This window comes from Chiloscyllium plagiosum, unplaced genomic scaffold, assembly GCF_004010195.1.
Source record: "Chiloscyllium plagiosum isolate BGI_BamShark_2017 unplaced genomic scaffold, ASM401019v2 scaf_4287, whole genome shotgun sequence".
NCBI classification, from domain to species: domain Eukaryota; kingdom Metazoa; phylum Chordata; class Chondrichthyes; order Orectolobiformes; family Hemiscylliidae; genus Chiloscyllium; species Chiloscyllium plagiosum.
Genome location: NW_025214961.1, coordinates 23,679 through 50,993, shown reverse-complemented (window position 1 = coordinate 50,993; position 27,315 = coordinate 23,679). Strand labels below are relative to the sequence as shown.

Sequence of the window (27,315 nt, the reverse complement as noted above, 5' to 3'; positions counted from 1 at the left end):
CCCTCAGCCTTGTCTGATCCAGCATCCTTCCTCTTCCACTACAATTCAACACAATAAGGGATATTCTATTCTATACTGGATCCAAGGCAGCCCTGATGTAATCTTGCTCCCACGGCCCTAGGTTAAGCTTCACTAATGTCCTCCCATTCCCATCTCTATCCATAGTGAAGCCTCACTCTGCAAGCTATTCAACCCTAATCATATTCCAGCTGGCTTTACACAGTCCTTAGCAGTTCAACAGCCCAAAGGTCCACTTCAGAAGAACCAAAAATAAAGGGAGAGAAAAAAATAACTTAAAGGAAACTTCAAAAACCTCAATCTTAACAGTTCTGTACAACCTATTCCATCAGATAAACTTTTTAACGATCTTATCTAACATCACTTTATGTAGCTCTTTATCATCATCTGTTCTATAATGGACCCGTGAAATGACTTGAGTGTTGTACTATGGTGGAAAGAACTTTAAAGATTGCTATGGTTGTGGTATATGATAATATGGTACATTAATCACCAAAGTCCAAATAAACAAATTCCCTGCATATTTGAACAGAATTTTCACAGTCAAGATGTCAATTTCTTTCACATTTGTGGAATTTATGAGAGGTGAATTTGCGTCAGCATCAAAATGGTCCCCAAAGAAATTGTTGCCGACTAATGTTTTATTTTGTAGATTAGCTTTCAAATCATAACTATGAACAGCTCCATATTCAAAGATAGTTATGTCAAATGTATCGAATTTCTCTGAAATCATTGTTAAATTGGTTTTAAAACTGTTCTGTTAGCCAAATTAACACACTAACAAAATCAAAGCCAAAATCGAGCAAAGTGAAGCACCATTGCATCCTTTCATTTTCTTGAAAATCTTTTAGTCCTCTTCAATTAAGAATCCCAAGTTAATAAAAACAAATGCAGGCCACCACTGAAGCATTGTTTTAGCCTACAGTTAATTAATACTCAAAAGCAAAGACAGAAACAAACATTCAATGGAAGTTAAATCGAGAATCCTGGATGTCATAAAACAGGAGTATTTTGTGCTTTTTCTTAAAAGGTACTCACTTGCATGAAGCTACAGGATGATGATACATACATTCATCACCATTTTTACATGCAGGCCAGTACTTGCATCGCTCTAGAACTTTTTGCCGTTTTACTTGAAAGTTGTGGTCATCAATCTCTTCTAAAGTAGAAAATAAACAGAACTTTATTCAACATATTAAGCTCACACTGAATCAACATGTTTTAGCATTACATTCTTCTTTTTAAACAAGGATTATGAATTATAATGATTTATTACTTAAAGGTTTTACAAAATGACTTTCCAAAAACAGCTCTGCATAATTCTTTTTACTGTTTCAAATTGAATTCAGTTTTTAAAATATTTTTTAAAACATCTTTAACATTTTCTATTTCCTTGAATCCCCCAGCCTCAGTCACCACTTCTTCAAGTCCAACAGAGGAAACCACTCAGTGATTCAGCAAATCTGGAATCCGGCTTCACCTTCTTTGCTAAAATCACCCATGCAACCTGAAGAACAATATAACTGCATCACCACCTAATCTTGAATAAGTAGACCAAGCTTGTGAGACCCCAAGACAATTCATTCAGCTGTTTTCCAATATATAGTAAATCCAATCCAATCTCCAAATCTCTTCCCTAGCACCATGACAATTGATCCTGATGTGCTTTCTAAACTTCAGTTTGCAGAAAACATTTACACAGAGAAGATTCCCTCGAAACCTTTTCCTAAGCAACCTCCTTTCCAGACCCTTACCCTGACAGTTCAATAAATTGTACACAAGTCCAGTGTCCCTGTAAACCATCCCCTTTCTCCTTCTACCTTTTCTCACCCACTGTCACCGCAAATATCCATCTCTACTTTCCATGCAACTTCATGTTTGAATCTGTCCAATTAAATTTCAATCCTGCCACAGGAGTGTAACAGCTGAAATCATAAATACAACTCCGTTCCATAATGAATGATCTCCTCTGCAACACTCAGCACAGTTAACCATCGTACAAATGCTTTTCTTCCATTATCTGGAACAGTGGGACTGCTATTGTTTGACTTTACCATTACCTAACTAATCAAAGGTAAATATTATCCTGACATGGCTTCTAGCACCTCCTCACAGATTCCCACTAAATCCTCCAAAGAACTATCCTAGGACCTCCTTACCTATATGTTACATTTTAATATCACCTGCAGACATGGAATAGGACTCTTCATGAGCTGATGACAACCAATGTTTCCATTCTATTATTTACCTTTCCTTCCCTAATGCCTTTGCATTGTCTGACTGTTTATCAGAAATCCAGTCCTGGATAAGTCACAACTACCTCCACCTAAACACTGGGAAGACTGCATGCATAACTTTCAGTTCCTGCCAAATCCAACCACTTGTCCAGCCATCATCTCAGGCTGAAGCAGACTAGTACAACCTAGGCATCTAATTTGACCACAATTGAGTTTCTGACTTCTTTAATCACAAATGTCACTTTCCATCATGAAAGCATTGTTTGCCCCCAACTAATTGCTGTTGAAATCCTCATCCTTGTTTCTGCCACTTCAAGACTCTTGGCTCATCTTTGCTTTATCTTCTGTAAATTAAATGTCATCCCAAAGTCTGCTGTTCACATCTTTCCTCCACACTGTCCTTTTTGTACAAATATCCAAGAAAGAAAATCAATCCGGGATCAAATAACCTTTTAGAATGAAGTAAGATTAATATTAATCATGGAACACTGAGGACATTACAGTTTCAATGCATTACTTCTTTCTCCCCGCCCATACCCTTCCAATGTTCTAACAATAAAAACAACAGACATCTTGATGGTAAAGGAAAGAAAATAAATTAATATAAATAATGAATTAACAAATTTTCTGGACTACGAATAAATCAAGTTTGATGGGCCAATTGACATTTCCTTAGTTTTTAAAAATTACCATCAGATTCCTTCAATGGCTCAGCAACATTCTGTGCTGACAATCTGTATTTCCTTCCAGCCTCTTGCAGAAGACCCCCTTGTTCCATTATTTCTGTCTCCTCTTCTTGTTCTGAACTATATCCAGGAGGACTGGGAATGCCATCCAATGTCACAATAAATTTAGGACTTGATTCCTCAGAGTCACGTTGATCTCTATCAAAGAATTTTAAAAATATATTAATTAATAACAAAGCTAACTGAACTTTTTAAATTATATATTTCACAAGACATATGATTCAATACAGATATAACAAAAAACTGTTTCTGCATAGTAGCTGAGGAATTCATTTAAAGCTGCTGCTTTAATAATTAGATGAAACACCATTTCAGCCACTATTTTTCTTGTAGATGCTTAAAAGATTAATTGAGGACAGTTAGTAATAATCTGTTGAGATAAGGCAAGGTTGAATGAAGTGAATTTTTCAAGGAAGTCAGATCATGGAACAGAATACTAGAATTACTGCAAGTAAGTGCGGGAGTCCCCAATTTATAAATGCCCGACTTATAACACTAGTACTTACTTGCATACAAATCGACTTGCGAATGGACTGAGGAACGGAACCTGCTTCTAACCTAGGAACAGCTTGTATTTTGAAAAAGAGGCAAAGGTATCACGTAAAGAACTAGCTGTAAAAGTCAAGATATTAAAAGAAATATAACCTTGTATATTGATGATTAGGTGACAGCAAGCAGAATGTCAGTTAAAAGAATGCTTAGTTTGGCAAGCTGTGCGCCCAGAAATCTGGCCTGGAATATCTTTACTAATATAAAAACTGAGGAAAATGCAAGGGTATGGACATAAAACAATGGAATGAGATTACATGTAATCAAATATGTTCTTTTTAAAATGAAGAATGTAAGGGATTCTTGCTCATAAGAACATAAGCTCAAAAGATATAGGAGTAGAATTAGGCCATTCAGCCCATCGAGTCTGCTCCGCCATTCGATCATAGCTGTTATGTTTCTCTTGTTGTCAGATAACTTAGCCAGTTGAAAACCCAGGTAAGAATGAGGGGCAGATGTAGTTCATTGTAAACAAAAGTATTTCTGGGTAATGGGAACATGATTCTTGCAACATTTTTGGACTTTCTATATATTGGTCCCAAAAGTTAGTTTTTAATATTTACAGACAGCTGAGAACATTACTTACAATGATTTTAAAATGGAACAATAGATGAAATAAGCTATTAACTGGTGTATGTTTTTCACTAAGCATTAGCTATGAGAGGATAAGACTGATGGAGTAGGATCTTATTATGCTAAAAGAACTTACAATGTACTCAACAAGGAGCTTAATTGAGTGTAAAAGTGCAAAACCTTCCATTTGGAAACATCAGCATCTCATTTAATAATGTATTTTTGATTGAATAGATTGTGTTAAAGGCCCTTATACATGTTGAGGAATATGGTATTTTGAATGTCTATTGTCCTCCGGCCCACCCTCTTAAATTTCTGACTGATGCACTAATCTGATGGCCTTGGCATCGCAGCATATTATTATAGAGGGAGACTTTAATTGTTGCGGGTAGGAGGTTTCTCAGGAGACATCAAGCAATTTTGGGAGATATAGGATAGAATTAGGGGTGGAGACCACTCCAAAAACTTGAGAGGACATAGGACCTCAGTCCATTTGCAAGTCAATTCTTCATCGAGCTCATCTGGCCCCAGATCGTCTTGCGAAATTTAAGCAGGGTGCGTCTTCATTGTGTCCCAAGTGTAAAATAAATACAGGTACCCTCACTCATTGTTTGTGGTCCTGCCACAGACCCCGTGCGTACTAGAGTGCTGTGGCAGGAATAATAAAGGGGGTCTTGGGGACCAAAATGAAGGTGGATCCAATTTCTCTTTTCCTGAGTTCACTGAATTTATCTCCCTTAGATGTACATGGGAAAACGCTTTTTAACATCCTCACTTATTGTGCGAGGGACAACACTCCCATATACTGGGTGTCTGAGAATCCACTGGGTCTGTCAGGGTGGCATAATTATGGAACACATCCCTTTGGACTTTCTTACAAACATGGTACACCAGAAAACGGACAATTTTTATAATACATGGCAGCCCTTTTTGAATTATTTGGAAGCAGATCTGTCCGCCAAGTTGTGCAGGTTAGATGAATCAGCCATGCTAAATTGCCCATAGCGTTCAGGGGTAGATATAGGATAATAGAGTATGAGAATTGGTGAGGTGGGTTACTCTTCGAAGGGTCGGTATGGACTTATTGGGCTGAAGGGCCTGTGTCCACATTGTAGGGATTCTATTCTAAGCACATGGATTTACCTACTGCCATGGACTCCACTTGACCAAGGCACCACGACTGTAGTGATTGGAACAAGGTCAGCCAGGTGGATCTCATAGACTATGAGTTCCATGATGGGGGCTGTTAACCTAGTCCAATCAGGGACACCTAGCTGACAGATGTAAACAGGAGTGATCAAATGTCATTGTTACTGTTTTGTAATGATTGAAACTGGGATTTGAGGTTCCTTATTTCCCTGAAAACTGGTTGAATGGTAGGGTTTGGAGTCTGGCTTTGCCATTCCTCTCCCTTGTAAAATTGCTGTTTATCTGTATACAACTGTTAATGTAAATTATTTTGTAAACTGTGAATGGTTTAATAAAATAAAAGGTAAAAAAAATAAACAAGAGTGATCAGTGTTAAGGAGTAGAAAATAAAATAAGAGTACCAGTGGTTCTGTTCATTCAAGAATTTGGCTCTGTGCTAGCTGGGTCAGTGTCTTGTACTAGGCACGTGTAAATAAAGGGTGACTTGGTCACGGGATACCAGCCTTTACCAGCTTCTCAAAAGCACTTAGAGATGGTCAACACGTACTGGCCTAGCCAGTGACACCAACACCCAGTGAATGAAGTTTCAGCATAATATAATGGCAGTTGAGTTTCTGAAGTATCACAAGGAATCAGCTTGAGGGGAACGGAGCACTGCTGCTATTACAAACACAAAGCCCATTTGACTTGTGCTTGGGACCTTATAGTCTAAATTGTATGAATGGTCAAAGCATGCATGAAATTTTAATCAAAGTATTAGTCCTTTAGAAAAGGTTGGCTGCACTCCCATCTTTGTGGTCACTATAGCTTCATATAAACATAAAAATCAGGAGTGGCAGGCCCTGCTCAAATAAGATCATGTCTGAACTGAATATTCAATCTCTCCTAACCTTGACAATATTTCACCCCTTCACTTATAGTGAATTGATCTACTTTTGCTTTGAAAATATTCAAAGACTGTGCTTCCACCATTTTTTGAGAAGACAGTTTGAAAGACTCATGACCCAAAAAAAAGTCTCAACTGTCTTAAATGGAAAAGCATTTTTTGTTAATAAAGCAGTGACCCTACTTCTAGAATCTGTCATAAATGAAACAGCCTTTCCACATGCAATCTACCAAGACTCCAGGATCTTATATATTTAAACCAAGTCAACTCCTACTCTTCTAAATTCAGCAGATAGCCAGTCCAACCTTTCCTCATAAGACAACCAGTTAATACCAAGTATGAGTCCATCAAATCTTCTCTGCTTCCAACACATTTACATCCTTCTATAAATAAAGATACCAATGCAGTAGAGTACTCTAGATGGGGCCCCATCAACGGTCTGTATAACTGAAGCATAACATCCTTACATTTCTGTTGAAAACTTCCTTGTTATAAAAGGAAAGTGTCCTATTAAATCTTCTTGATTACTCTGCTGTATCTGCATGCTAACTTCTTGTGCCTTATTCACCAGAAAATACCCAAATCCCTCTAAACCTCGCAGTCATTCTGTTTAAGTAATGCTCGTTCTTTTTATTCTTCCTGATAAAAGTGAACAACTTCACATCTGCTTAACTTTGTACTCCATGTGTGAAGTTTTTGCCCATTTATTCAAATTATCCATATCCATCTGTAACTTCCTTGTCATCTTTACTGCATAATGCCTACCTTACCTTGTTGTCTTCTGCAAATGTAGCCTTCACTCTTCTCATCCAAGTCATTGATGTAAATTTTAGGAAGTTGAGGTCCCAGTACAGACCCCCTGTGGGACTCAACTCATCATACATCTTCTCTCCAGACTAATGTGCTGACCCCTACACAATAAGCTTTTATTAAGCACAATAATATTTTATGTGAAACTTTAACAAATACCTTCTGGAAATCCGAGTACCTGTTTCCCTTTTCCCCAATACATTACATCTTCAAAGAATTACAAAAAACTTGGTTTCTCTTCCATAAAATTGCTGAAAAACATTGACTTTGCCCAATTTTCTTGACAGTATCCAAATGCCTGGCTATTGCATATTTAAATTTAATACCAACGCATCAAATGTTTCACAAATTACTTCTTTTAAAGATCTTGGATTTCGTTTCTAACAATTTGTTAGCTCACAGATCCAACAATTTACTCAGTACCACTTCCCTGCTGACTGTAATTTTCCTGAGTTCCTCTCTTCCTTCCATTCCTTGATTTATGGCTATTTGTGATGGTATTTGCATCATTCTAAAGAGACGATAAAACACTATGAATAATGCTATTATGTCCAGATACCATTGAGCCTTGTAGTAGGCAAAAAGGTACTCACTTGGCTTGTACCACACGATCTTGTTCTGCTGATACACCTTCAATGTAAACTGCAACTTTTCCCTGGAGTTTGGGTTCCACTCCTTCCAATACAGGTTTCTTCAAGATGAATGATCTAGTGTCACCACCTGGTCTTGCTTCTACTGATTTCACTGTCAAATCAATAAATAAAATATTTGATGGAGACTTCAGAACAAATCTGGCAAGATAAGACTCCATAGCACAAATAGCGATGTAATTAAAAAATAGGGAATTCGGGCTTTATTTTCACTTACTAAATCTCCAGTCTCCATTATGCTATATGCTATGTTGGGTAAATGCAATGCATGTAATTTACACTTGTATCTCTTAACCACTTTAGGACAGATTTAAGAATGTGCTCCTACAAATATGTCCATGAATGAACTGTGAGGTGAGGGCTATGTATAACAAATCAGAACTGCTGGCCTACAGCAAAACAGTTATCAAGTTTATTTTTACAAGATCAAAAAGCGAAGAGGTAGTCACATATATATATGTCTTGACTACAGAAATAGTTCAATCTCACAATCCATAACTGACTGCCAAACAAATGTATAGCACAGCTGTATGGCACATGCTACTGCTGAACAACAATCCCATGTGTAAAGAACAATTTGCATTTTTTTAACCTGAGGAAATGTAGGTAAATTGTTCTGCAACTTCAAGGAATGGAAGATTTTCAAATAATACATTCTGTAGTCTTCAACAATGTATACTGCTATAACACACAGTATAAAGCATTCTATATGGAGAAAAAAAATTATAGGCACAAGCCTCGATTAAATTTGAGAACAATAAAAGAAAATGCTTAAGAAAAGCATTTTGTATTTTGTTTTTTTAGAAAAAAGGGTGGCACGGTGGCACAGTGGTTAGCACTGCTGCCTCACAGCGCCAGTGACCCGGGTTCAATTCCCGACTCAGGCGACTGACTGTGTGGAGTTTGCACGTTCTCCCCGTGTCTGCGTGGGTTTCCTCCGGGTGCTCCGGTTTCCTCCCACAGTCCAAAGATGTGCGGGTCAGGTGAATTGGCCATGCTAAATTGCCCGTAGTGTTAGGTTAAAGGGGTAAATGTAGGGGTATGGGTAGGTTGCGCTTCGGCGGGTCGGTGTGGACTTGTTGGGCCGAAGGGCCTGTTTCCACACTGTAAGTAATCTAATCTAATCTAATCTAAAAAAAAGCATAGAGGAGGATAGCAAGAATGAATGTTAATTTGGGATATAGTTACAGAAGACAACAGCAAGCTAGCTGAATGTGGAGTCACCAAAGGAAATGGGGAACAAATGTATCCCAGTCTCAGAAAAATGACATCTGACAGGGGCCACTAAGTTGACATTCACTATGTTGAGAGGGGTGCTGGCATTCAATAAACGAGATATATCCCAAAATAGCTTCAACATTTAAAGTTTGAGAGTGGGAAAGAATTAACTAAAAAAAAATCTAAGATTGAAAAGGTTACAAATACATTAAAGAATGGAAACACTGAAAACGTTATTTTGAAATAGAGTTACTCCTTTAGGAGAATAATAATCATTGTTCTGATCCCAATTTCTGATATTTTTATATGAATCATCTTGACTAAAAAGTAATTTTGGTTCTTACAGTAAAGCTTTTGTACAGGCTGTTCAGCTTTATCAATCTGCAGTTGCACGCTATGTTGATCTGGTTTGTCTTCTACATGAATCACTTCAATTTCATTGCTTTCACATACAGCCCGAGTTCTAGGTGCCACAGGGACAGTCTGTCTCTGAGAAACTACTGCACAAAAGGAAAACAGATCACAAAAGTAGTTTCTTTAAAACACCTTCATCTTATTTCAATTTAATCATTGGACACATTGGGTGAAAAAACTGAATTAATAATTTAGCTTATACTGTTAAATCCTCACTGATTAAAAAAAAACACATTAATCAAATCTGTTGATCAGCTTTGGGAGGGGCTTAAGAGGAAGTAGCATCAGAAAGAAATATTTTGATACAACATTTGCACAGTAACGCAAAATATTCACACTTGAAGAAACAGTTACATTCATAAAATCAGCATTATAAAACCAAAGACAATTTTTGATAGAATTTGGATACAGTGTTACTTGATTATATTGTGTATTATAACTAACTCCAAAACTGAAGTCCAGATTAAGAATATTAAAAAGGTTTTGATAAAATATACTTCTTTCATAAATACAGTTTGTTCAAACTATCCTTAGCACTTGACAACAGGAGAGTAATTTAATTTCACAAAATAGATATTATGTGGGAAATGCATGTTTGTGCACCGCTTAGTTTGCTGCTTACCATTTGCACCTGGAAACAGAGAATAAGATTGTTTGCTTTCCATTTGTAAATCAGTAATCTGGTGCCAGATTTTGTACTGCGAGGTACTGGTGAAGATAAAGGGTCAGGAAACAGCGATTTGAAGTTGCCAAACCTGGCTTGTAAAAGATCAAGGATTTTTTTTAACGGAGTAGAAAAGGTCTCGAGTTTCAGTAAAACTGAAACCAATGATGGTTTCAAAAGACAATTGAAGGATTTAAGCTTGAATGTAAAGGAGCTTCAGTAAGACTGATATTCAAGCAACCAAATTAGAGCCAATAACAATCCGGAGGCCTTATTTCTTATAAACAATTATACACATTCAGAGGGCACATGAAAAGAAACTTTGACAAGTATTACCTGGTGGATAGTTTGTTGTCTTGCTTACAGATTTCTGGGCCTCTGTGATAGCTTTTAGTATTAGATTCTTATTGGCCTGCTTAGAAGGTGGTAAAGTGGGCCTGAAAAGCAAAAATATTAACCTCAAATTCATTTTTTTTCAAACCTTATGTTATTTACAAACACCAAAAAACTCTGCTTATTATGATTAATTAGTCTTTTCTGAGGATACATAGACATAGGAAGAAGTCCATGGGGTGGTAGGTAAGTTATTAGCTTCTTAAAGTGTCAAAATGAGTTGTTTATTGTAAAAGTGAGAAAAATGTCGACAGATTAAGTCGAATCATAGAGTAATACAGCATAGATCAAGCCCTTCAATCCAAACAGGTCCATGCTGACCATGGTACCCACTCAGCGAGTTCCAATGCCCACATTTGGTCCATATCCCTCTAAACCCTTCCCATCAATGTACCTATCTAAATGTTTTTTTTTTAAATGTTGCTACTGTAACTGCATCAATCACTTTCTCTGGCAGCATATTCCATATATGCACCACTCTCTGTGTGATGTTGTTGCCAGTCAGGTCCTTCCTAAATCTTTCCCCTCTCACCTTAAACCCATGCCCTACAATTTTTAATTCCCCATCCCTGGAAAAAAGGTGATATGCATTCATCCTATCTATTCCCTCAATAAGGTCACCCCTCTTTCTCCTACATTCCAAGGAACGAAGTCCTATCCTGCCCAACTTTTCCCTATAATTCAGGCCTACTAGTCCTAGCCATATCTTCGTAACTCTTCTTTGCACTTTCCAGTTTAATTATGTCTTTCCTTTAACAGGGTGACCAAAACTGTACATAATACTCCAAGTGCGGCCTCATCAATAATCTACACAACTCTAACATAACATCCCAACTCCTATACTCAATACCTTAATCAATGAAGGCCAGCATGCTAAATGCCTTCTTCACCACTCTGTCTACCTGTGACGCCATTTTTTAAAACCATGCACTTGTACTCCTAGATTCCTCTGTTCCACAACACTCCTCAAGACCTTAGCATTTACTGCTTAAGTCCTACCTCTGTTTGACTTTCCAAAGGTCGACTTATCTGTGATTGAATTGCATTTGTCACTCCTCAGTCCACTCTCCCAGCTGATCAAGTTCCCTCTATAATTTTTGATAACCCTCTTTGCTACCAATGATACCTCTTAATTTTGTATCATCTGCAAACTTTCCAATCATGCCTTGTACATTCACATCCACATCATTTATGCAAGTAACAAATAACAAAAGTCCCAGCACCGACCCCTGTGGCACACCGCTAGTCACAGGCCTCCCAGTCCGAGAAACAAACTTCAACCATCACTCTCTGCTTCCTACATCGAGCCATGAGAGCTAGCTTCTGGTGTTCTGTTTCTTAAAAACTGGAAAAGAGTTACCACATATTTTTGTCACAATGTTACAAATAACTGTAGATGTATTTTCTAAACATGGTATCAGAACTATAGGGAGAGGTTGCATACACTAGGGCTGTTCTCCCTAGAGGGTCACAGGCTGAGGGTGACCTTATAGAGGTTTATAAAATCATGAGGGGTAAATAGACAAGGTCTTTTCCCTGGGATGGGGGATTCCAGAACTAGAGGGCATAGGTTTAGGGTGAGAGAGGAAAAATATAAAAGAGACCTAAGGGGCAATTTCTTTCATGCAGAGGCAGGTGGGAGTAGATTGGGTTGGGATATCTGGTCGGTATGGACGAGTTAGACCAAAGAGTGTGTTTCCGTGCTGTACATCTCTATGACTCTACGACTATTAAGAAAAACTACCTGACAGGCTAATGATAATTTTCTGGTATTACTTCACTGAGCTCACTACAAAAAAAAATTAATTAAAAGACTACACAGTATTCCTGCATGTGCATTTATTCAAGGATACTTCATGATGGGTAATACATAACAACCTTGTCAAGGATACTCACATTCCAAAATTGAGAAATAACGTGACCTTATGATTATCCCTTGTTCTATTTTCTTTATAAATGCTGCTCATTTGTATTCTTTTCCAGTCTGATAAAGTATGCAATCCTGAAACATGGGCTGAGGAACACTGGAACAGGGCATTCAGCCCATTGAGCTTGCTCTGCCATTCAATATAACTATGATTAATCGAACATTTCAGTAGCTTCTACCCACCCCAACCCCATAACCTTGCATGTCACCGATACATTTTTGTTTGCCAATCTTACTTCAAACATTCTCAAACAGTGAGCTTCCGCAGTACTCCGTGGTATGTAAATAATTAGATTAGATTCCGACAGTGTGGAAACAGGCCCTTCAGCCCAACAAGTCCACACCGACCCTCCGAAGAATAACCCACCCAGACTCATTTCCCTCAGACTAATATACCTAACACTATGGGTATGTTAGCATGGCCAATTCACTTGACCTGCACATCTTTGGATTGTAGGAGGAAACTGGAGGACCCGGAGACAACCAATGCAAACAGGGAGAATGTGCAAACTCAGTCACCTGAGGCTTGAATCGAAGCCAGGTTCCTGATGCTGTGAGGCACCAGTGCTAACCACTGAGCCACCATGCCACCCAATTCAAAACATTCACAACTTTCCAAGTTAAAAAAAGATGCTCCTAGTCTCAGACCTAAGTGACATTCACCTTATCTACATCCTATACATGCTGGCACTGAGCACTGAAACCACCTGGAGTGAACAGGCAGTGGAATTAAGGATAAAAACAAAAGACAGAAAAGGAAATTGGAAAAGTGATAGGCAGAGAAATGAAGGGACAGGATGAATAGAGACACGGTGAAAAATAATGGAAAAGGGACAGGAAGACATTGCTGGGCCCCTTGATGAGATATTTGTATAATCAACAGCCGCAGGCGTGGTGCCAGAAGACTGGAGGTTGGCTAACGTTTTGCCACTATTTAAGAAAGGTGGTAAGGAAAAGCCAGGGAACTATAGACCGGTGAGCCTGACATTGGAAGTGGGCAAGTTGTTGAAGGGAAGCCTAAGGGACAGGTTTTACACATATTTGGAAAGGCAAGGACTGATTAGGGGTAGTCAATATGGCTTTGTGCATGGGAAACTGTGTCACTAACTTGTTTGAGTTTTTTCGAAGAAGTAATGAAGAGGATTGATGAGGGCAGAGTGGTGGATGTAATCTATAAGGATGTCAGTAAGGCGTTCAACAAGATTCCTCATGGTAGACTGGTTAGCAAGATTTGATTTCACAGAATACAGGGAGAACTAGCCATTTGGATACAGAGCTAACTCAGATCAGATGGACCAATGGGCCAAGGAGCGGCAGACTGAGTTTAATTTAGATAAATGTGAGATGCTGCATTTTGGAAAAGCAAATCAGGGCAGGACTTATATACTTAATGGGGAATGTTGCTGAACAAAGAGATCTTGGAGTGTGAGTTCATAATTCCTTGAAAGTGGAGTAGTAGGTGGATAGGATAGTGAAGGCAGTGTTTGGTATGCTTGCCTTTATTAGTCAGTGCATTGAGTATAGGAGGTGGGAGATCATGTTGTGGTTGTGCAGGACATTGGTTCAGTCACTTTTGGAGTATTGCACGCAATTCTGGTCTCCCTGATATAGGAAGGATGCTGTGAAACTTGAAAAGGTTCAGAAAAGATTTAATAGGATGTTGCCAGGGTTAGAAGGTTTGAGTTGTAGGGAGAGGCTGGATGTGCTGGGGTTATTTTCCCTGGAGTGTTGGAGACTGAGGGGTGACCTTATAGATGGAAAGGGTAAATAGGCAAGGTATTTTCCCTGGACTGGGGGGGGGGGGGGGGGAGACCAAAACTAGAGGGCATAGGATTAAGTCGAGAGGGGAAAGATATAAAAAGGGACCTAAGGGGCAACTTTTTCACGCAGAGGTTGGTGCATGTATTTAATGAACAGCCAGAAGAAATGGTGGAGATTGGTATGATTCAACATTCAAAATGGGCATATGTATAGGACAGGCTTAGAATGATATGGGCCAAATGCTGGCAAATAGGATTAGATTTATACAGGATATCTGGTCGACATGGACGAGTTGGGCTGAAAGGTCTGTTTCTTCATGCTGTATATCTCTATGACTCTATGTAATCTTAAAAAGATAAGCCTTAAGGCTTTGTGCCTTAATGCTTATAGCACTTTGTAATAAAGTAGATAAATTAATTGTGCATATCGATTAAAACAGTACAATATAGTCAGGAATATAAAGACATGGCTGCAGGGTGACCAGGGATGGGAACTGAATTAGCTAGGGTATCCACTATTTAGGAAGGATAGACAAAAAGCAATTACATTGCTGGTTTAACAAGGAAATTAACAAAATAGTGATAAATGATATTAGCTTCATGGGATCTGTATGAGCAGATCCGAGAACCACAAAAGGGCAAAAAAACATTAGTGGGGGTTGCACATTGACTTCCAAACTGTGCAGTGATATTAGGAATGGGATTAACCAGGAAACTAAAGACCATGCAATAGAGGAACATCTGTAATTATTGGTGACTTTATTCTACAGATTGAGCAATTCAAAATTATTAACATTTCTGTAGAGGAGAAATTCCTGGTGTGCATGTATGATGGCTTGCTGGTCCAATACATTGAGGAATCATAACAGGCCATTCTAGACTGGCTATTTTGTGTAATGAGAAAGGAATAATCAGCAATATAATTATGAGGCCCCTTGGGGATAAACAACCACAATATGATAGAATTCTTTATCAAGATGTAGCTGATTGTGAGACTAGAGGCCTGAATCTAATTAGAGGAAACTATGATCATATGAAGTGCAGTGGAAAGGCAATGGCAAACATTCAAAGAGCACATGGATGAATGGCAAAAATTGCTCATTCCTGTCTGGTGCAAAAAGTAAAATGGCATAGAGAAATCTGAGATAGTATTAGGTTCAGGGAAGATGCATACAAATTGGCCTAAGGAGTGGGAGCAGTTTAGAATTCAGCAAAGTAGGACAGAAGAGATAGAATTTTTTTTAAAAAAAGGACAAAACAGATGAAACTAAGCCAGTGGGGACAACACTTGGGGAAAAATGCATGCTGTTTTAGTCTCCTTATCTGAGGGATGATGTTCTCACTAAACGGGAAGTGCAGCAAAGTTTTACTAGACAGATTCCTAGGATGACAGCACTAAATTAATAGAAAAGATTGAATCAGTTAGGACTATACACATTGGGCTCAGAAAAATAAGGGGGAAATGTCATGGAAACCTATTAAAAAATTCTAACACAATTAGACAGATAGTTGCAGGAAAGATGACATGGGAGCTCAGAACCATGGGTAATGGTCTACGGAAACACGGTAAACCATTTAGGGTGGAGATGGAGCAGAAACCTCTTCACCTGGAGAATGGTAAGTCTGTGGAATTCATCATTACAGAGCAGTCTAGGTCAAACATTGCACAATTTCAAGAAGCTGTTGGATATAGCATTTGGGCCACAAGGTTCAAAGAATATGGTGGAAAGGCAGGGACAGATTACTGAGTTGGATGATCAGCCATGATCATAATGAATGCCTGAGCAGGCTCAAACGGCTGAATGCCCTACTCCTTCTTCTTTCTATGTACGTATCACTTTCTTCAAATCTCTCGAGAAAACAGGCCCAGTTTGCCATCTCTTTCCTCATAGGACAGTCTTGCCATCCCAAAATCTGGTGAATATAACCTCTATGGCAGTAACATCTTTCTTGAGATAAGTAGACCAAAACTGCTCACAGCACACATGTGCATTCTAAACAAGCTCCTATACAATTGTGACAAGACTTCACTATCCTTGTACTTAAAACCTCTTGTAATAAAGGTTAACATTCTATTAGCCTTTAAAATAGCTTGCTGCATGTTAATCTTCAGTGACTTAGCAGCAAAGACACCTCTCACCTTTGCTCATTTTTTCTCCAACCAAAGGCTTATGATCATGGCTGATCATCCAACTCAGTAGTCTGTCCCTGCCTTTCCACCATATCCTTTGAAAGGCTTAGGTGCAGGACTGCTCAATGTCACCTGATATTAGTATATTTGAAACTTCTGGATCTTTCTTTGGAGATTTTTCTTACTGGGACCTGCACTATACATAAGGTCAGTTAGTTTTGGTGCACCCAGTATTATTTTGGAATCTTGACACTTTTTTAAAATTTATTCATTTGTGGGATGTGGACATCATTAGATGTCCAGCAATTATTGTCTGACCCTAGTTGCCCTTAAGAAGGTGGTGTTAGCTGCCTCTTGAACCACTGCAGTCTACCTGCTGTGGGTTGACCTACAATTCCAGGATTTTGACTCTGCAGCAGTGAAGGAACAAAAATATATTTCCAAGTCAGGATGGTGAGCGGCTTGGAGAACTTAAAGGTGGTGGATGCTTGTGGATGCAGTGCCAATTAAGCAGGCTGCTTTGTCCTGGATGGTGTCAAGCTTCTTGAGTGTCGTTGGAACATCACACTCCTGATTGTGCCTTGTAGATGGTGGACAGGCTTTGGGGAGTCATGAGGCGAGTTACTTACTGCAGTATTCCGAACCTCTGATCTGCTCTTCTAGCCACCGTGTTTATGTAGTGAGTACAGTTGTATTTCTAGTCAATGCTAACCCCCAGGATGTTGACAGTATGGGATTCAGTGAATACCATTGGCTGCCAAGGGGCAGTGGTTCGATTGTCTCTTATTGGTGATAGTTATAGCCTGGAATTTGTATTGCACAAATGTTACTTGCCACTTTCAGCTCAAGCCTGGATACTGTCCAGATCTCGCTGCATTTGAACATAGACTGCTTCAGTATCTTAGGAGTCACAAACAGTGCTGAACATAGTTGCTGATGATTGCACAATCCTCACTTTTAAACTTATGATGGCGTGAAGGTCATTGACAAAGCAGCTGAACGTGTTTGGGCCTAGGACACTACCCTGAGGAACTCCTGCAGAGATGTCCTAGAGGTGAGATGACTGACCTCCAACAACCACTTGTGTGTCAGGTATAACTCTACACACCAGAGAGTTTGCCCCCGGATATCCAATGATTCCAGTTTTGCTCGTGCTCATTGATGCTACACTTGGTGGAATGCGGTGCACTCAGAAGAACTAAGGATCTGGAGAAATATTTACCAATGAACATACACTTCCTCTAAAGGAGAAGTGGAGACACAGTGAAGCAGCATGGTAGTAGTAGTGGCCCATTTAATGTTATCATCAGCTTGATCAGCAAAGAAACCAGGAGAACGTTTCATCTCAACTGCATCCATAGAAATTTGGAGGAATTTATTTCTTTTTCCCCTCTACAGATGATGTCTGGCCTACTGAATATTAGTTCAGAATGTTCTTTTGTTTTAGATTTCCAGCAAGTGCAATATTTTGCTTTTTGTTCTCTGAACTTAGTAATTAGAATGGTAAAATAGTGTACAGCTTTGCAATATGGAATACCAAAATTCAAGGATAAACTATTCAGAATGCACTGCAGAATGAAGCTGAATGGTTTCAAAGCGTCAAAAATCAAGGCAGCAAAATAACACTGCCCTACAATAGAACAAATCCCAGCCTTCAAAATACTCGGTAGAATTTTGGCAAGGCATAAAGAATTATTTAGGTTTTCTTTTTTAAGTAAAAGAAGAGCTACTCAATCATAATGGCTTACCAGTTAAATATAGAGAGTAAATTTTAATCTTCAAAGGTTTATAGAAAGTCAACATTATTAATAGGAGGAAGTGGTCATTGTGCGTCAATAATTTTCTGCTTTGCGATGTACATTGCTGCGCATGTCAATAAATCTAAAAAAAAACTGACTGCATATGACAAAAATATGCCCTAATGTGAGAAATTGTAAGTCTTTAGTACCTTCTTTCAGGCTTTGCTGGCACAGAAATACTGCTGGGAAGACTTCCTGTCCTTGCGCCGTAATCATCATCCTCCTCCTCACCATCACTAGTTTTACTTACTCTAACCACAGAACTGATGATTGCTGCCTTTCTCTTCCTCGAATTCTCATTCTGTACACATAAACATGACAAGTACACAATGTTAATATTCAATTTACGAACAAACTAAGTTTTTGGTTAGCACTTTTGAAAACATTTCCACTCAAAGGGCGATAGAATACTTGTAGCATGGAAACTACATTTGACAACTTTCTAAACATCAGTCTTCTAGTTAGAAATGGAATTTCATATAAAGGTGCATCATACAAACACAGACTGATTGGGGCTGAAAATGTGTTGCTGGAAAAGCGCAGCAGGTCAGGCAGCATCCAGGGAACAGGAGAATCGACGTTTCGGGCATAAGCCCTTCTTCAGGGCTTATGCCCGAAACGTCGATTCTCCTGTTCCCTGGATGCTGCCTGACCTGCTGCACTTTTCCAGCAACACATTTTCAGCTCTGATCTCCAGCATCTGCAGACCTCACTTTCTCCTCATAGACTGATTGGGGCCAATGGTCTGTGTATATGTTGTATATCCTATACAGTATTACTAAATCAACTTGAAACAGGAAATACATCATTTTAAAAATCAGTGTTCATGCTAAGTTGAAGGACATGACATTTGATAAGGAGATAGATCTTTTATGATATTACTTATGCTGATACAGACTATATGGTTTAGTAAATGCTGGGTGTTTAAAGATTTGGGAGGAAGGTGCAAAAAAATTAAAGGATGAGAAAATTAACATTTTGTGAACTGAAAGAGCAAGTAGTTTTGAAAGAAAAGAATGGAAGGTCATAGAGAATTGATCAGGAGATTGGGATTGAAAATACTTGGCACTGAACATTGGAGCTACACAGTAACATTAAGGAAAGCATCAAGTAGAATACAATAGGAATTGAAGGGATAAACAAGTAGTAACAAGTAGCATGGAGGTCCAAAAATGCAAACTTCCATATTTGGGATCTAAGGAATGAGATACCAGTATGGTCTCCAGCCCCACAGCAATGCCACCAGTAGTTCATTGGTACATTGGGTCTCACGTTCTCTGTCTATTCCACGTGATACTTTTGCTAACGCCCAGTAAAATCCTCCTTTGCTAGACTTTTTTTAAGCATTAATGTTGCAATTTATTCTACTTGAAGTATTCTAAAGCACATATTAAAAGGTGCAATTTTCCCAGTATTAAGCTGGAGAACTGCAGTGCTTCAGTATTAATTTTGTCGTGGGCTGAGGGTTGATAAATGAGGGGGGAGATGGGGAAACTCATTTGTAATTTGGCTAGAGTAGGGGAAGATAATAGATCTGGAAAGAATCAATATCATGGGGAAATTGAGGAGAAAATGGAATTGTGAGTGGGAAGTGAGTTGTAAGGCTTTAGGGAGGAAACAACTTTTGAGGCAATGAAACCTGAATGGGCCAGGACACTATGACAGTGAAGAGTTATCTGGGTCTGGAAGCACTTGTGAAGTCACAGATTTCTAGAGATAAAATGTGGGCGGCACGGTGGCACAGTGGTTAGCACTGCTGCCTCGCAGCGCCAGAGACCCGGGTTCAATTCCCGACTCAGGCGACTGACTGTGTGGAGTTTGCACGTTCTCCCCGTGTCTGCGTGGGTTTCCTCCGGGTGCTCCGGTTTCCTCCCACAGTCCAAAAGATGTGCAGGGTCAGGTGAATTGGCCATACTAAATTGCCCGTAGTGTTAGATAAGGGGTAAATGTAGGGGTATGGGTGGGTTTCGCTTCGGCGGGTCGGTGTGGACTTGTTGGGCCGAAGGGCCTGTTTCCACACTGTAATCTAATCTAATCTAAATCTAAACAGAAAGCATCCACAATCCAGGCAATAGTACCTTGGAAACCAAGGCTACAACAATAAATAGACTAAATCTATCAAAACATTTGTAATTATTAACTCGTACTCACATCTCTACTTGGTCGATCGGAATGAGACTTTGATGCCCTGCAAACCTGTACATCACTTTCTGATAATCTGTTGAAAGCTTCCAAGCTGCTTTCATATGATCTGTAAGCATGGCCAGGATTTTCTAATGGCCTATAGTCATGGAAGTTCCCTTCTCCTAATTTACACGGCTGCACATTGTTCTGAGGAACCCGGAAAGATTGAATGCTATTCTCAGTTGGCCTGCATGGATGTGAAACATTTTCTTCTGGCCTAAAGGCCTCAAGTGAAGGACGAGATACATTATAACTAACTGTCACCACAGGTTTCTTCTTAGATGATGATGGAAATTCTTGCAAAATGTTAAGATCCTCATCTATAAGATCATCTGGTTCAGGTTTGATATCAATAACTGCTTCAGAGGAGACCAGCTCCATCAAAGGCTTCACTGCAGATGTTAATTGAGGTGTGCTCCTCTCCACAGGTGTTCTGTACACAAAATGAAATAGTTAAAGCATCAGAGGCAGCCTTACATAATCCAATTCACAAACTTCTTAAAAACAATTGCCTTACAGGCCAGAGTAAACAAAGAATGTTAATTCACTTGGAATAAGGTCAATTCAACAATTTTCTTTTAAAAGAATCACCTGACATTAGTTTTAAAGTAAAACCCCAAACTGTGGATGATGGAGATCAGAAACAAAAACAGAAATTGCTACAGAAACTCTGCAGGTCTGGCAGCATCTGCAAAGAGAAAACAGAGGGGTCACTGGACTCGTAGTGTTAATGTTCTTTTCTCTTTACAGATGTTGCCAGATCCTCTGAGCTTCTCCAGCAAATTCAGTATTATTTTTAAAGTATCTCAGTTGTATAAGTACATTGTTTTTGTTTTCAAGGTACATTAGGTCTTCAGTGTGGGGTGGAGGAGTAAGGGGTAACTAAAAAGCGGTTAACTGTAAAATTCAACTAAACAGATAAGGATAACAACAATACTTCTCCAAGCTATCCATATTTTTTTAAAATTAAAAACAATGGAATCTTGTTTATTGTTTGGGTGGACTGAAGGGAAGATTCCAGCTGCTGCAAATACACTAATTAACCAAATTAAGTTAGACTTTCTGAGAAGAACTTTGAAATATAGTTTGAGGCCAATATTGTAGATCTTTCATTTCAAAATACAACTTGCATCAAGATTTCCAACAATCTATCAAACACCGTCAAACACTCATTATGCCAACAAAAACAAATACACAGAGGTTTTCAGGAACTATCAGTTCAGTTGCAATTAATACCAGGCTTTAATTCTTGACAAACTTTTTTATTTCCCTATAATGTCCATCAACAGATGTGGATCAGCCAACATACAGGAACTGGGGAAACAAATCACAATGTGATTATAGAGCTACTGCACTTCAGAGTTGGGAATGCATCTCCCATGCTCTATTTTGAATGTGCTGTTTCTGAATGTTTCAGAGAACTTATAAACACATTTACAACTGAAATACACACATCCAAGTTTTGCGAATACTTGGTCATTTGTTTGACAATCAGTGCATTTGCCCATGCAATCTACAATAGCTACTCAAAAAACAACTTATACTTTCACTGACCTGGTAGTGGGCATTGCCTGCTCTTGTAATGAGCTGGTAGAAACACGAGAATCATTTCTCTCAGAAAGCGTGCTAGAAGCAGCAAGAATACGAACATCATTGTTTTGATCAATGCTTCCACTAATTGCTGCTTGAGTCTTTTCCGTAGGTAACAACAGATTACAATCTGAGTAATTTGATTGCTGTTTTAAAGTGGTGGGCTCTGGAATTCAAAGATAAAAAGTCGATTTTCAATCTTTAAAAATGTAGTACATATTTCTAGTATTTGCATTTTCTGATCAATTCAAAATTTACATCTGTGTTTGCTCAAGTTCAGAAATGAACATGAATGCTATTATTCAAGTTAAAATTAAAAGTGACACGACTATACTTACCAACTGTTACAGAACGTAGTTTATCAAGGACACCATGCAGCCTAAATAAAAACAGTATGTTAAACTCCTACATACATTAATTTAGACTTGCAATATGTATTTTACTACTACACACTTCTCTTTAAAAAACTTCCATCTATTAATAAGAATTAAAAGAGAGAAGTGCCTTACATAGAAGAGAAGAATTACCTAAATCTTAACTGCTACATGTAAAATAAACTTACCATGCAGTAAATTTGACAGTGTTATTTCCCAGAAAGAGAGCAAGATCTTCTGCCATCTGATCTTGGGTCTTTTTGTTGGCTACCATAACCATGATATAATCGGGTAGCTCTTCGTCTGTAAAGAGGAATGATAAAAATTAATTATTCTTGCTCCTAATGTAAACAGAAAGAATTCAGCACAAGAGGGAAATGTTTGTATCCACTGGAAGAAACGTCACCTCATATGCTTCTAAATCCTACTGACAATTGCAATAAATTCTGTGGTGTTTGTAATATCCATTGGGATCAAGTTCAGTTCTACTTGTCACAGTAATATTAGAAGAGGTTTAGAGGTTCATCTAAAAGCCATAAACTCCACCTTCAGAATAAACAATTTCAGAAAGCATAGGGAAAGATACCAGCTTTGAAAACCAATTTTAAAAGTTCTTTATTAAAGATCTGCACTCCTGCCACATCAAGTTATGTGAATTATGATGGGCAATCTAACTGGAGGTGGCATCTCCACAAATATCCTTAATCTCCATGATGGAGGAACCTGGCACATCAGTGCAAAACAAAAAAGACTGAAGCATTCGCAGCAATCTTCAGCCAGAACTGTCATGTTTACGATGCATCTCAGCCTCCTCCAGTGGTTCCCAGCATCGCAAATACCAATCTTCAGCTAATTCAATTCACTCAATGTTATATTAAGAAACGGATGGAGGCACTGGATATTGCAAAGGTCAAAGGCCCTGACAACATTCCAGGAATAGTACTGAAGATTGTGCTCAAGAACTTGTCACTCCCCTAGCCAAGCTGCTCCATTACAATTAAAACATTCAAATCTACCAAGCAATGTGGAAAATTGGCCAGTTATGTCCTATACACAAAAAGCAAGACAAATTTAACCCAGCCAATTACTGTCCCATCAGCCTACTCTCAATCATGAGTAAAGCGATGGGAGTTGTCATCAACAGAATTATAGAGCAGTGATGCCCAGTTTAGGTTCTGTCCCGGGCAATACAGCTCCTGATCTCGTTAAAACATGGACAAAGGCACTGATTTCGACAAGTGAGGTGAGAATGACAGTTCTTGACATCGAGAATACATTTGAGTGTGGCATCATGAAGCACTAGCAATACTGGAATCAATGGGATTTAGGGAGCAAGCCTTCCAAAGGCACATGGAAAAATGGTTGTGGATGTTGCAGGTCAGTCATCTCAGCTCCAGGACATCTCTGCAGGAGTTCCTCAGGTTTGTGTCCAACTATCTTCAGTTGCTCCTAAAAATGACCTTCCTCCCATCAGAAGTGTACAATTATCAGCAATTTTGAAATGTTCAGCATTATTTGCAATTCCTCAGATACTGAAGCAGTCCATGTTCTAATACAAGATCTGGACAATATCCAGACCTGGGCTGACAAGTGCTATGTAACATTTGCACCACAAAAATGCCTCGCAATGACCATTGCCAATAAGAGACAATCGAACCACTGCTCCTTGAGATTCAATGGTGTTACTATCATTGAATTCCCCACTGTCAACATCCTGGGGATTACCATTCACCAGGAACTCAACTGGTCATGTCATATAAATACAGTGGCTACACAGCAGCTCAGCAAGTAATTCACCTCCTCTCTTTGTAAAGCCTGCCTATCATCGACAAGATATAGGTCAGGAGTGTGATTCAAAATTCCCCACTTGCCTGGATGGGCACAGCTCAACAATACTGAAGAGGAACATCATCCAGGACAAAGTAATCTGCTTGATTGACAACACATCCACAAGCACCCACTGCTCCACCACTGACTCTCAGCGGTGTGTAGTATCTACAAAATGCATTGCAGAAATCCACCAAAGATCCTCAGACAGTACCTTCCAACTAGAAAAACTAGGGGGGAGCAGATACATGGGAACAGCAACACCTTCAAACTCCCCTCCAAACCACTCACCATCCTAACTTGGAAATATACCATAGTTTCTTCACTGTCACTGGGTCAAAATCCTGGAATTCCCTCCCTAAGGGCATTATGGGTCTACTAAAATGGCAGTTCACAATGCATTCACAAAGATAGTATAGAGGGATTGCCTTATGAGCAAAAGCTAAACTGTTTAGGCTCTACTTACTGGCGTTTAGAAGATTGAGAGGTGATCACATAGGATTCTTAACGGGCTTGATAGCATAAGACATTTCCCCTCATGGGGGACTCTGGAACTACAGGGACATTACTACAGTAAATGGGAACCAATTTAAGATCAAGAGGAGGACAAATTTCTTGTCTCAGAGGATGGAGTGTCTTTGGAACATTTCGCAACAGAGTGATGTGGGGCAGAGCCAGTGTATATTTAAGGAACAGATAGATTTTTGATCAGGAAAGGAAATCAAGGGTTTCAGGGAAAACCCAGGAGTAGACATGAGAAATACTGGCTTAGCCGTGATCCTATTGAATGGCAGTGCAAGTTTGAAGCGCTGAAAGGCCTACTTCTGTTCCTGTATCTTATGCATAACTGCAAAGTATTGCACAAACAATAAGAAAATATACCAAACTTTGTATGGTACAAATTTGCAGGAGAAGTGTATATAGTATTTATGACCAGTGATCTAAATTTTAACACAAGAAAACAAAACATATTCTGCTGGGATTTTCCTCCAAAATTATGTAACTGCAGAATTGTACTGTTTTAGAGAATATGCACTGTAATTAACAGATTTAATAGAAAGTTTCAACAACATACCTGCATAAGCCCCAAGTTCCTGTAGTTTTCCCTTAATGGCAGTCTGAAATGTAAAAGCAGATTAATTTGAGTCGATCAAATACTAAACTAGAAACTTATAAATTCTAACAAATAATATTCAGGTTAAAAGTGTTTGATTTGTATTTATGAAAAGTTTACAACAGTTAAAATATCTCTGAGCTTCACAGGAGTATTATGAAGTAAAACTCAGCACTGAGCTGTGCAAGGAGAAATTAGAACTAATTGCCAAAACTTTGGTCACTATCTTCCCATGTAATGTGCATTCCCTCGCTTTGCAGCAACTCCCAACAGCCTCTCAGTTCTCTGTATTGAATTTCATTTTTGCACCTTTCTGCCCAGTTGATTTGACCACCTATATATTTTTTTTTCAGTTAATTTCTGTATCATCAGCAAGCAAAATTATTAAGACCCCTGCATTTCAGAAGAAATTATTAAAATAAACAACAAAAGTGAATCTGACACCAGTTATTATAAAAACAAAACTGTAAATCACATTAGATTTGCAGATAATGCCAAACTTTAACCTGCAGCGGAATTAGAGGAGCCAGCTTGAAAACCAAACATATTTTAAAAATAGGAGGAGAAAGTGAGGGCTGCAGATCAGAGCTGAAAATGTGTTGCTGGAAAAGCGCAGGTCAGGCAGCATCCAAGGAACAGGCTGATTCCTGAAGAAGGGCTTATGCCCGAAACGTCGATTCTCCTGTTCCTTGGATGCTGCCTGACCTGCTGCGCTTTTCCAGCAACACATTTTCAGCATATTTTAAAAATACCCTTCCACCAGTATTCTTTGATTCCTGACACAAAACCAATTCTGAATCCAATTTGTCATTTCCCTTTGGACTCCCAAGGGGTTGATCAGATCCCAAGTTTTTGACCACACTGCCATGTGGGACTTTGACAATTGTCTTGCTAAAATCCATGTAAACAGCCACTACATACAGCCCTAATCACTTTTACTGGTCACCTTCTCAAAACATTTAATTAAATTAATCAGATTATGGCATTCCCTTAAGAGGTCCATGCTAACTTTAATCTATTCATGATTCGGAGATGCTGGTGTTGGACTGGGGTGTACAAAGTTAAAAATCACACAACAGCAGGTTATAGTCCAACAGGTTTAATTGGAAGCACTTCACTCCTTCATCAGGTGACAATCACCTGATGAAGGAGCGTCGCTCCGAAAGCTAGTGTGCTTCCAATTAAACCTGTTGGACTATAACCTGCTGTTGTGTGATTTTTAACTTAATCTATTCATTTCTACATCAAGATGTAGATCTTCCCTCAGAATTGATTCCAATAATTTTCCCACAACCAAAATTAAGCTAACTGACTTAAATTTTATCTAAATTGAATTTTCCATTCCAGCCTTTTTAAGCAACAGTATTGTGTTCTAAGTCTCTACTTCTCTTGTAACGCTCCGGTAGCCAGGGAAGAATGAAAAATAAATTTCTCCCTTGCTTCTTTTAACAAGGTAGGATATAGTTCAAATAGACTTGATGAATTATCTACATTTAAAAATGTCAACATTTCTTCGCTATGTTTATTCCACCTAATATTTCATGCTTCTTCCCGTTAACAATGTCTGCTTATTCTTCTCTTTTGTGAAGAGACTTGAAATATTCAGCAAGATCTTTCGCCTTCATAAGTAGGTTAGCCTTTTGACGTCTAAAAGACCCCATTCTTCCCACTTTTACCTAACATACATATAAAACATCTTTAGATTTTTCTCAGTTTTATCCACCAGTATGTTCTCAACATAAAATGTATGTTCCTATAATTTAATAATTTGAATTCAGAAAAGGTGCAAACTGATTAATTTTTTTAGGCAGTACCAAACTGAAACAAGTATTAGAGCTGAAGGAGTCAGTTCAATAATTAAATGAGTTGGAACCAAAACTTAAAATGAATATAAAAGTACTGCTGAAAACAGGCATGCTGCATTGTCTTGCACTCATCTGGGCAAATGTAAGAATATAAAATTTAAATGCATCATAACAATTTATACCAAAGAATAAGAGATGATTAGCTCACAAGTAGACTCTAATTGACTGAGGTATTGCCATGAAGATTCCTGAAGAAGGGCTAATGCCCGAAACGTCGATTCTCCTGTTCCCTAGATGCTGCCTGACCTGCTGCGCTTTTCCAGCAACACATTTCCATATCTGAGGTATTGCCATGGAAAAAACAAGCAACTACAGATTCCAAATACTTCTAAATAATTCAAAAATAGTACATCTCTTGCCAAAGCACTGGAATAGGAAGCCTTTTTTCGTTGTCTGCTCCCTTTATCTTCCTTCACCCTACAATGGCAAATTCATGC

The 27,315-nt window shown here is 38.7% G+C and overlaps 1 protein-coding gene across 2 annotated transcripts in view; it reads right to left on the bottom strand.

Moving 5' to 3' along the window:
• Window positions 1-1,037: 1,037 nt before the first annotated feature.
• The window catches only part of zc3h14 (zinc finger CCCH-type containing 14), a 42,639-nt gene continuing 16,361 nt past the window's right edge, over window positions 1,038-27,315 (bottom strand). The window contains exons 2-12 of one of the 2 annotated variants that reach the window (XM_043686657.1): window positions 24,975-25,017; window positions 22,261-22,375; window positions 22,037-22,077; window positions 21,663-21,864; window positions 20,076-20,541; window positions 18,074-18,225; window positions 10,251-10,351; window positions 9,181-9,336; window positions 7,562-7,712; window positions 2,946-3,139; window positions 1,038-1,177 (exon numbers count right to left, since the gene is read on the bottom strand). In XM_043686657.1, coding sequence (XP_043542592.1) covers window positions 1,053-1,177; window positions 2,946-3,139; window positions 7,562-7,712; window positions 9,181-9,336; window positions 10,251-10,351; window positions 18,074-18,225; window positions 20,076-20,541; window positions 21,663-21,864; window positions 22,037-22,077; window positions 22,261-22,375; window positions 24,975-25,017 — 1,746 coding nt within the window. In that variant the 3' untranslated portion in view covers window positions 1,038-1,052. Of the gene's footprint in view, window positions 1,178-2,945; window positions 3,140-6,438; window positions 7,480-7,561; window positions 7,713-9,180; window positions 9,337-10,250; window positions 10,352-18,073; window positions 18,226-20,075; window positions 20,542-21,662; window positions 21,865-22,036; window positions 22,078-22,260; window positions 22,376-24,974; window positions 25,018-27,315 lie in introns of those variants that run through there. The other variant, XM_043686658.1, reaches the window with a different exon arrangement.